At 37.0% G+C, this 12,317-nt stretch overlaps 1 protein-coding gene across 1 annotated transcript in view; it reads left to right on the top strand.

The window, feature by feature from the left end:
- Positions 1 to 5,193: 5,193 nt before the first annotated feature.
- Positions 5,194 to 12,317, top strand: part of LOC135210339 (pleckstrin homology domain-containing family G member 3-like) — a 611,354-nt gene continuing 604,230 nt past the window's right edge. The window contains exon 1 of the mRNA XM_064243231.1: positions 5,194 to 5,601. Coding sequence (XP_064099301.1) covers positions 5,463 to 5,601 — 139 coding nt within the window. The 5' untranslated portion in view covers positions 5,194 to 5,462. The remainder of the gene's footprint in view (positions 5,602 to 12,317) is intronic.

Genomic DNA, 12,317 nt, shown 5'->3' with positions numbered 1-12,317 from the left:
TATTCCTGTGAATTTAATTGGCGATATAACTGGGATGTTTTAGAAGCGAAGAGATAAAGGTAGTATGACTAAAAGAGCAGACCTAAACTTCCAATTGAATGAAAGATGCTGAATCATCAGGAACCTCTTCACTTGCAGGGGTGATTGTTTTTTTTTCCGAGTAGCTTTGTGTCTTTAAGTATATTATAAAAATCCTCTGGTTTTTTGGGAGTTAGATAAAGGTACGCCTCAATCCATGATTGTGGGTTGCTAGTTGTTGATGTGCAATTGATAATTGACTTTATTCATGTAGGTTTTTTACGTTCATGTTTACTACAGAGAATGTGTTCATTGAACGTTGTTGCGTCAGGTAAAAGCAGATAAGATCGACTGTACATTATTAAATTTTTTTTGGAGCGGTTTAAAGGCTGCACTGCGAACATTTTATTGTCTCTAAAAAAAAGAAAAAGTTGACCAAGAATTGTCCAGAGAATCTTATTAAGTCGTACTGAAAAAAATAGATGCATTAGAACGTCATTCTTTAGTTATTATGTATTCATTATTATGAATTTACGGTAAGTCTGAAAATTAAATTTCGTCTTCATTCGAAATTTGAATTCTCAAAATCGTATCGCAAATTCGTTTCTTATTCCTAGATCTTATTCATTATTAGTGATGAGAAATCTTTAAATCACTAAGATTTTCTACTGCTGAGAGAGAGAGAGAGAGAGAGAGAGAGAGAGAGGGCTCTCTCAGGAATTTTTATTTGCCCAGACTTGGTGGGCAAATGTCAACCTTCCACGGCGTAGTTGTGACAAGGCAAAGGTGGGTAGAGTTGCAAAACTGTTTTTCCTCTTTAAAAACGAGTCTGCTTCAAGAGTCTGTTTGTATCTTTGTGCTTAACAAGAGTAGTTTTTCTAATTTCGTCGGATTCTTCATTTGTGAAAAATTCATTTGATTACTTCTATATATATATATATATATATATATATATATATATATATATATTATATATATATATATATATATATGCGCCCCTGATTACTTCTATATTTTGTGAGTCCTTTTACCGTGTTATTAAGCAGCGAGGGGCTGTATTCGTTCTGTAATTTGTCCTTTTATTCAGGCATTAAGCAACAGTGACGTGTATTGTATGTATGCTAACATTGAAGACGAAAAACCAAATCCCTCTGTAATGATTTTTTGTTTTAGTTTTTATGGAAATCGAGTCCTCTGATAAGTCGCTATGTGAGTAGTAAATAAAATTGATCAGCTAGTTTTTTGTGATTTCTGTCTCTTTGAAACTTAAATCAGGGTCTAAAGAACATATTCCAGAAACCTATTCCACTCCCGGAGAGTAAATATGGGCAGTACGTACTATACTGTAGAACGCACTGGCCATATACTGTACGATAGCAGCTGCTATAGTATAGATATTTGTGACGTCATTCAGTACGAGTACAGAAAAATACGTTCGCTTAATTTTTTGTGTAAATAACAAAGCTGATTTATGCGGGGAGTTGCTTTAATTTTCTATGATTATTATTTGCTCGCGGAAAGGAGTGGCGTGATTTCCTGCTTGAAGAATTAACATGAATGTTTATCTGCGATTTAATTCATTTTCCACTCCCTAAGACTCAACATGTTATCTATATACGCACACATCGTTCTATCTATATTTAGATAAATGGTCGAAGTTGTATCTAATTTTGGAGTGCGACCACCTGTTCTTGTTTTCTCAAGATAATGCGGTTCATACAAAAGGGGGGACGGATGATCACAAGATAACTATCTTCATTCCCCCGTTGCCAAAAGAGAGGGTGTCTGAGGGAGCTAGATTTAATTACAGATATTTTTGCTTAGATCGGGTTATAAAAAAAGACCCTGCAGTTAAAAGCGCAGTGCCGAAGTTCAGTGGTATAGTAAGACGATCAAGAAATATCAAAGCAAGGTTCGATAAATAAGTAACAAACCAAGGTTCAAAGTCATAAATAACCTAGCAAACCTGCAGTTGAGTCTACAGCCGTAAAACTTACCAGTTGGTGATTGATTTGCTGTTACGATCCCATGAGTGTCATTTAGCTATCTTTCGTGAAGTATGTTCACAGCGATTCGATCTTGTGAACTAATGTAAATAGTTATATATACTATATAAGCAGCCTCTAGGTCGGACCCTTCCCTTCTAGGCTTCGTGGGCCCTCTCCTGGCCCGCTTTCCCAGCCTGGCAGGATACCTGCATTCCTCCGAGGAATCAGCCTCTGGATCGGACCCTTCCCCGCCCTCAGAGCGTCCTTTCAGTAGCTGGAGACGGAAGGATTCTAAAGCGTCTTGAGGGAAAACTCTAAATTATTACAGTACCTGGCGACAATGATTCTTTCTCGCAGCAGATTATATGAAATTTTCTTAAAAGCTTTATCGCCATGAAAATATTAATATTTTGAAAAATAAATATAGATTTAGCGAAAAATCATCATCATCATCGTATCCTTTTCTCTCGCAGTCGGACGACGTTGCAAAGTTTTATGTATTGCTTTTATTTAAATAAGGCCATTAGCATTCGTTATGTGTACTAGTAGTAGCAGGATCCAGACTCTGGTTCCTGAACAGTATTGTCAGTGCTACCGCTGCAATTGTTCTTTTTGCTGCAAGTTTTTGTGTTACAATAATTTGACCAATTACGACAAACAAACATTTATACTTACTTTGTTTGGTTTTATGTACAGCCCTCCACAGGGATGATTCCCTCTATGGCGGGCCCTTGTACGTTTACTAAATAAGTTGCTTCTTAAATTTTGTTATTGTCTTTTAGTGTTTTTTCCATCAGTATCATAGCTCCTGCACAATAGAGTTTTTAGTTCTTTTTTAAATTTGGATTTTTCTTGTGTTCTTCACTTCAGGCGGTATTTTGTTATATAGGTTTGGTGTACAACTTTCAAATACTCTCTCTCCTGACTTACAATTTGTTCTAGGTTCAAATAGCCCTTATGATTCACTTGCATCTCTGATCACAATATTCATGTCAGGTCTAAAGAAACTTAAGCAGTTTCTTAGATATGTTGGTTCATATATTTTAGTGCTTTAAAGACTGTAAGAAGTATTTTATATTCTATTCTATATTCTATTCGTGCTTTTACTGGGAGCAAATGTAGCTCGATTAGTGCCGGGTTATTCTGTCATGGTAACGTAATCCATTTATTATTCTGGCTACTCTGATTTGTACTCCTTGCAATTTTCTTAGTGGATATGTAGGAAGACCCTATTATATAGCGTTGCAGTAGTCAAGCCTCGAAAGTATTTGGTTACAATTTGCTGTCTTCAGAGTATCTTCGTTTAAATATTTTCTGATAAATGCAATGTTCCTAGTATGATAGTTACAGGTTTTTACAATATGCTGTATATGAATTTTCATCGATCTTTCATTATCAGTGGATACTCCTAAGTTCCTCCGTTTATTTATAGAAAAAAAAAGTTCCCGCCACTGTTCTGCTGAGTCGGAACGACTGAAAAGAATGGTCTGCGTACGAATAATTGCATCATCTATAACAACACGTCTCCTACCAACAAATAGCCCTGCACTTGCCCGTGACGTCATAGTGTAAAGGTACAGACAACTGGGCTCTCAATGAATACGCTAGGTAGCTTGGAGCGCATTGAGAAATCAAGCTGTTCGGAGGAGACATCTCTTTCGGCATCTCACTGGTTTCCTCACTCCTTCCAGGGAGAATTCCCTCTCCCCCGCTTCTTTCCTTGTAATCTCATCCTCTTGTAAACCCTGTAAGAAGATATGAGGTGCTCTGTATTCACTGGTCTTCGGGAGAGATGCGAAAATGACCTCTCACAATGGAATGGGGGCTGCGTTCTGTTGGCGTCAGGTAGGAACGGGAAAACGTTGTCCAGCAGTGATGCAGTAGACGCGTTCGGTTGAGGTCGTTCAGAGTTATATATATATATATATATATATATATATATATATATATATATATATATATATATATATATATATACTTTGTTTTCACAAACAAATTTTACACACGCACAGCTATGCCACTACACACACACACACATTTTATATATATATATATATATATATATATATATATATATATATATATATATATATAGATATATATATATAAAATGTGTGTGTGTGTGTAGTGGCATAGCTGCGCGTGTGTAAAATTTGTTTCTGAAAACAAAGTATGGTTTACTCGGCATATATAGATAGATATAGATATAGATATAGATATATATATAGATATATATATATATATGATATATATATATATATATATATATATATATATATATATATATATATATATACACAGAGAGAGAGAGAGAGAGAGAGAGAGAGAGAGAGAGAGAGAGAGAGAGAGAGATACATTTTCTACATATTTTTGATGATGGAAATTTGCAAGGAATGAAGATTTACTCAATTATGTTGTCTAAATGAGAAGAAATATAAACGTAGCGCACATCTAAATAAAAAAATTGTTATATATGTAATCTGCTCATTTCTTGGATTTTTATAGTGTATTGAATGGAGTCCTATTAAACCAGAGCTTCACTATTCTGTTTAAAGACAACCATCAAAATTCCCTCCCAATACTTTGCGAACAATGCCCGCAGTGAGTCTTCCGAGGTTGTAGCGGTGTTGTAAAATTACGTCCAATTACGCATAACAGTATCAGAAGACGCAGGTACTGCTCTGTTCGTCGACAAAGTTCTGAAGAAATTCAGGAAAAAGAAAGAAAGAAAAAAAAAAATCGTGCGAACATTGAACGCGGTCATTTCACCATACCTGGTATCATAGTGGTTTTCCGCAATTCGTCTCTTCGTTGAGTTATCATTCTCATTTTCGTTTCCAGAATCGTAAATTTTACGTTTTCAGACAATTTCATCAATCTTCTCGGTCCGACAACTCATTCGGTAGTCGTTATCAACAATTAGCGATGGAATATCAACAATTTAAAATCACATTTGCGCTATGAAGCTTCCGGCAATGGTGTTCAGCTGTGCTGACTACGAAAGGGAGGACGGCGATGCCTTGTCCCCCCCCTCCCCCCAAACCCCACCTGGTCTACCCTTCAGTCCCCTGCCTCCTAGAAAAGACCCCAAACATAAACCCTCCCTCCCAAGAATCCTCTTCCCTCTGTGATCCTCCCCTTCTCGGGGGTCATCATCTGAGGGCGTCCCCAGTCCCCATCCAGTCAGTATTCGGCTGAACAGTGTCGGAGTAGGATTATATACTTTCGCTCCTCCGCTTATACTTCACTACTGGCCACTCAAAAATGCTTTGTCGCTCGGCCAAAATGGAGGTTTTCAGTGCTCTGGTGATCTGTGTGTGTCGATAAGTGAATCGAATGCCTCGCAAGTACAGGGTGACCATCATGTGAGGAATCATCCAAAGGGAATTTAGTTTTACATGAAAGTGTTCGGAGGATCAACTTTGTTTGGAATTGTCACATGGTAGCTGAGCCAAGATGACGGATGAGGAAGAAGCTTTTCCTCAGCCTTCCTCCTCCTCTTCCTCGACATCGTCATCATCTCCATTTAGTAAATACTACAGAAGTTACGATGACGATGATTTCTTCTTGCCCCCTGTGCCCGAGGAAGACGCAGGTCAGTGTGTGATTGACGTGTCATCTCACATTTCCCAGTGAAAGTTTGCTTTTCTCAGAATAGGTTGGCGCGAAAGTTTTTCCCGTAGCAGATTGTCGCCGCACTATATATATATATATATATATATATATATATATATATATATATATATATATATATATATATATATATATATATATATATTTTTTTTTTTTTTTTTTTTTTTTCTCTCTCTTACTTTGTTGTAAGTAAGGTGTTCCGACCAGCTCAGATTCAGATCAGTAATTGGCTAACATGATTTCGGTCTTTGAAAAGTGGGCAACAGTTTATAGACTTTTGCTGAAATATATAGGCCTATAGGACAACAACCTTTGTGAAGGCCACCATCTCGATGAGTCATAAACATCAAAAATGTCTTTCAGTGGTTAAGGATGTTTTATCATGTGATGAAAGTCGTGATGTTCTGATGTCTCTCATTCCTCCTGTGTTCTCATTGTCATCTTTTAGTATACAATGGTTGCAGCCGTAAGTTTATATAGGCATACTACTTACCTACTTATTGCCATTATCCTTCTCGAATGAGTATATGCTGCTAGTCTATATATTTGACATTATATACTTCACTATAAAAAAATAATTTCGCATTCGATCGCTCAGAGGTCCTGGATCTACTGAGCCTACTGTTAAGCAGGTTTTAGGCCTAATTCAGACGGGTTGATACTTTTTATTTAATTTGCATTAGTATCACGATCACCAGCTGTAGTTTAATTAGTTTTTTTATTACCTTTCCTCGCCTGTGCTGTCGACACAACACCAATGTGATCACATCTAATAAAAATCAACTAGGCCTAAGGCACGTGTTAGTAGCCGATTTTGTTTTTATGGTGATTTTTATTGTGCAGAAAAACATGTTGGTTACCATGTATGCAATATGACACTAGGCCTATTGAGATCCATGGCAGGCTTACCTGTGTTTAGAGTCTGTTAACATCATCGTAACTTCGGCCATCCGTGGCTTATTGCAGTAGATAGCCCAAGATTGCGTATATATAGGCTGCTGGTGCTAGGATATTCGTCTCCACTTTATAAGACCTTCATTCAACCTTCATTATCAGTGATATGTAAACATAATCATTATGTGGTTTGTACTTTCATTGGGTTACTCTCCTATTTTTATTTGCCTTACAAATAAAAATATAACTGACAAAGAATAACATAGACTCCACATTTACAAAGCAATGGGATTGTGATTAGGAAAGAAAATTCCAAAGTTTCATCAATATCACTGTAGTACACTAGGGAAAAAAACTTTCCAGCGCAAACATTAACTGTAGTAATGTTTTGTCTTTTTTAGTGTGTTCTGGAATCTCTATTTGAAATTAAACAATGAACAATTGGTATGTATCAGGAAAATGAAGAGTTATTTTAGATATCGATTGTTGGCTTAATTTTACTATCTCTCTCTCTCTCTCTCTCTCTCTCTCTCTCTCTCTCTCTCTCTCTCTCTCTCTCTCTCCAGATATCGAAAAAGAATTAGGCCATCTCCGAGGAAAACACTGATAGTAACTTTTAAGTTTTTTTATTTTGCTATGACAGTCATAACAAGCGTTTTCAGATTTCCATGAGACTCTCTCTCTCTCTCTCTCTCTCTCTCTCTCTCTCTCTCTCTCTCTCTCTCTCTATGAATAATTTTATCAACATTCATAACTGGTATCATAACTACCTCCCGGCAGTCACGGAGAACCAATTAACCTAAGCTAATGAGCTCAAGTCGCAGATTGAATGATATGGCCGTGAAAACATCCATAATCCTCCTCAGCTGTTTTTAGGGAACGGGAATTCCGATGTTCCCTTTCCTCCCTACGAGATCCTCGTGACCCATTCTGGCTTCTCGGACGTGACTTGGGGTCACCATTTCATGGCGTGGTTGCCATTCATGATCATTCAAATTAGAGTCATTAGAACAGAACACTGCTGCATAACGGGGAATGGTGGCGCAATGAGGATGATTAGAATAATGGTGGTAATTGCAATTGTTATTGCTCCTTGCAGTGCTGCTTTGCTTTCATCTGTGTTCAATTCTATATTTTGTTCGCTTTTGGTTGTCATGTTCTTTAGAGTGTTAAATAAATACAAGCCTACTTTTAAAAATGTTAAATCTGAGCATGTCCATCCGTCTATCCTCTATCGGAAAATTATATATATAGGAAAATATATGATATATATAGTAAAAATAATATATATATATATATATATATATATAATATATATATATATATATGTATGTGTGTGTGTGTGTCTGTGTGTATGTGTGTCTGTCTGTGTGTATAGATGTATATTATATATAACTGTGTTTGTGTGATATATTTTTTATTTTCATTTGTTTTGTACTATATTTCTCTGCCTTTGACTTTTTCTTATTGTCATTTGCTCGTTCTGGTAGTGGTCTCTAGCTGATTCCATTAGGATTGTGTTGATCGTTAATAATATAATTATAATGAAAATATTATTGCATAATGATAGTGATAAATCTGTTCTTCATTATTTGTTATTAATGGTGACGACAATATTATCCTGAGACTTCAGTGCCTTAAATTCTATGTTGGCAATTCAAATGAGCTTTTAAGCTCTCTTGATGTATGTCGGTGGCCAGAGCGGATCTCGCTGAAATATAACACTAAAATCTCAGTAATTGATACTGTGAATCAATATCCATTGCATCTGTTGTCGCCCACGTTGATTAGGGTCGATAGATTAAGGCCCAGACTGGCTCGACGGAGTGCTGCCTGTCGAGTTCTCGTCCTGCAAGAGGATATTGTACGGTGCCTGCACAGATCACATACACAGTTCTTATCCGGTTGGCAGTATATATCACTATACCTTGTTTTGTTCTTGTTATAAGTTGCTGCACTCTTTATTTTGGGAATTTTTATTTTTCGATATTGAGTATAGGGTGGGATAATGCTGTTGTTGAATAGAAGCGTAAGAAACAAGCAAGTAGTAGGTACTTCGTGATCTTAAATGGAAAAATAAAGTCAGCAATATTATAATAATATTATGTATATTGCTATATGCAGGAAACTCTCGCCAACTTGATCAGTTGTCCTGTTCAGTCCGAAGAGGCCAACTGACCAGTTGGCGAAGGCTTCCCGATATAGCAATATACGTACATACTATTACTGACTTTATTTTTCCAAACAAGTGTGTCCAGCTATTTGTTTATACTTAGGCTTAGATAAGGTGCTGTAGTTTACCTTAATATTTCCAGATATGAGGGAGCTAAGATTGCGTTTGCCTTCGCTATGGGAGGATATAGATCTTCCCAAGGTCGTGTATACAACTCCTCCGTTTCCCTCCATACGTGCTCTTTATACGGTTGGATGAACAGGATTTCGTTTCCTGGTCCCACCAACGCATTATGACTAGCATTTTTGTTCCTAAATAACTTTGTCTCATGTCTGGTCTTGAGAGTGGCATGCCATAAGGAAGTGAGTCGGTGCGGGGTAAGGTTTATGCTGATGTTATGTGAGGACAAACTTGATAAGCCCTTGCAGTATTGTATTTAACACATGCAGGGTTTGTTGACGTCTGGCATATTTTCTTCTGCTGAGAATTGATCTCTGCTACGATTCATATTTTATATACTTTCACTGTGAAAATTTTATATATTTTCACTGTGAATATTTTATATACTTTCACTGTGAAACGTGGTTTCGAGATAAACTGCGCATTGTAGAAGGTCTTGTGTGACTTAGATAAGTATTAGAGGTCTCTCTCTCTCTCTCTCTCTCTCTCTCTCTCTCTCTCTCTCTCTCTCTGTCGTAACGATTGGATGCCAGCAAAGTGTTCAGATAGTTCGGAGAGAGAGAGAGAGAGAGACCCACCCTATATAGCCTTCGGAATGAGATTCAGTCTGTAGCTCTTGAAGTTTGTGTTTTAGGTATCTTTTTGTGAAGATATGTGTATGAAAAGAGAGAGAGAGAGAGAGAGAGAGAAGAGAGAGAGAGAGAGAGAGAGAGAGAGAGAGAGGTGAATCAGTTCTTAATGGTACAATTCACCATTATCCTCTGAGAAGGAAAACTTTATCCTTAGAACTTTTGCTAGGCTTCTTAAAGAGATACTATGTATGTAATCTAGATAGCAGGGAGAGACCTTTGATTCTCAGTGATGCCGGAGGGAAGTAACAAGATTGTATTTTAGATGCTGAGTAAAATGCAATAGACATACAAGCATTATAAGGTTCAAGTCATATATTTTTGAGTTTTTAGGATGTATATTATCGATAAGGCGCAGGTTACGTGGAGGCCTTAGGAAGCCTAATATAGATGGATAAAGATCGGCATCAGTATTGTGCAAACGGGCAGATTCGGTTGAAATGCCACATTTTACTTGCTTTACTTTTTGTCTGTCAGACACTTAAAGAGAAGCAACGAAAAAGTAAATTCCAGAGGCTTTGGGTTACACGTGTCAGATGTCCCTAATGAGGTCTATTCTGATCGGAGCCCACAAGTCCGGGTTGGTGACCGTTCATTTAAATGCATGACTGCTTTGTGGATGGCGACCTTTTCATGCGTTCTTTAGTCTTTTTATATATTCTTTTGCCTCAATAAAATATGTCGGTTTCTGTACTGAAGTTAGTATGTTTTAAAACAGTTCAACTGGAGGCGTTTCATTGTCAAGGAAACGAAATCTTGTGAGATGTGGCGTTGCATTCTGTCTTGTTAATATTTTCGAAATTCAGTTTATCGCGTGGTGTGGAATTTAACTTCATTTTGTCGGTAATGTCTGGATACGGACTTGTGCAGTTCTTTAGTTTTAGGTGAAACTTATGTCAGATGACGGCTTTCTTTTTATCAGTGTGGGTAGATTATTTATTTTTCATAAAGGAAGAAAATGTTCTATTCATCCATGCAGATATTTACTTTTTTCGTATGAGAGTTTAACAGTGTACCATTCTCTTCTTCTTTTAAAAGAAAAGAGCCCTTAATGTTAACATTAGAATGAATGAATTTTAAAAGATAGTAAATCGATGAGGTAAAGTGCCATAGGTGCCAAAGAGTGACACCTTTGGGTCAGATCTACCCAGGCACCACTGTTGCCGGAAACGGAGTAATGCAAGACGGGATGTTGCCGAGATGTGAATCATTGGCTGCCAGAATCCGTTGGTTGATGTCGGTTGGGTTGCTTGGAGCTCTCTCTCTCTCTCTCTCTCTCTCTCTCTCTCTCTCTCTCTCTCTCTCTCTCACACACACACACACACACACACACAACTGACAGTGTAAGTCGTTTGAGTTCATTAATTATCGCCCATGAAATTACTGGTCTTCACCAACGTCTTAAACCACACTTGAACCTTGAATTTGCTTACTCCTTAGATGAAACCAGTTACTGATTACATTAGCATTTATTTCATATTTATCCTGGTACGTGTTGCTGCGAAATGAAATTCACCTTGAGTTATTGTGAATTCAACGTGGATGTGAAATTTGTTGTCTGCTATGCGGCTTTGATGGGTGAAACAGGATGTTCTCATACCCTTTTCGGCGTTCGTTAGCAAAAGGATGTGAAATTGATATGGTTGTCTACCGGATTTGAAATTAGATTGAGATAAAAGCATGTATTATTTATTAGCTTTTTATTCGCATGAAGTAGATATTGTGCTTTTGTTCACTGCTGTTCACGAGCGGAAAGGGCTATCTATTATTACGTAATAAATTTTTCTTGCATATATACGTCTTTTATATTAGCTGCAGAAACTTCATTTAGCCATTGCTGTTCGCGAGATTGATCCTGCATATAGTCATGGCTGTTCTTAATAGAAATATATTCACTGTTATTCATCTTAGAAATGCATTATATGGATACGTTGTTATTCAGGAGAGGTTATACTCTCGGTAATGATCTGAGTAAGAGATCTTTTCGAAGTGATTAGCAACTTGGCCTTGAACATTATAGCATTAAACTCTAAATGATCATCGCCTACTCAAGGACATTCTTGCATTTCTGTCATTTTGGGTACCCCAGAATTGACATTTCTCGGCGTTAGTGAAGTTCTTGAGTTTCTTGAGTTTCAACTGGCTGTTTTCACTGTGCAGCTCATGTTGTGAGATTTTGCTAGACTTTTGCAGCTCGGGTTGCTGCTTGTTATGACTCCCGTATTTCAATTATAATGCATTTCTAGTGTATGGTTGCCTGTAATACACTCATTCAGTCTATAGTACAGTGTATATAAACGTACTTCACCGTTACCTAGCTATATGCTATATGGGAAGAGTAGCTTAGCAGTGCTTGAAGGTCTTGCGTTTGTAGTATAGTTTTCAGAAAAAATATTAATTAGAAAAGTTATATTTTCCTTGTTTAAGTGATATGAGCAGTATTAAGTTCTTTTTATCTTGTATTGATATAAAGCGTTTGCATATGCTTTCCAAAGCTTCTGGTATTGTAGGCCCATAGATGTTTGATATCTAGAAATGCACGACGATCTTGCTGTAATGTGTTAGTAAGCGCTTCTTGAGAAATAAGTTGGATAGGGTTATTGTATATTACTTTGGTCTGCCTAAGAATCAAATTGATTCTCATAATTGTAGGGTATTTAATTTGTAGGCTTAAATATCGTTACAGGATGAAGCAACAATTGCATAACTATTATTTTATCTTCGCATTTCTTAAACAAACGTGATGGCGATTTGTTTGTTGTGTTTTATGCTGATTTGTTGTGTTGCGTATAAATGTCCTCC

Source organism: Macrobrachium nipponense, chromosome 39, assembly GCF_015104395.2.
Source record: "Macrobrachium nipponense isolate FS-2020 chromosome 39, ASM1510439v2, whole genome shotgun sequence".
In the NCBI taxonomy this organism is placed as follows: domain Eukaryota; kingdom Metazoa; phylum Arthropoda; class Malacostraca; order Decapoda; family Palaemonidae; genus Macrobrachium; species Macrobrachium nipponense.
The sequence above is the reverse complement of the archived record's forward strand: the minus strand, read 5'-3'. Positions and strand labels throughout refer to the sequence as shown.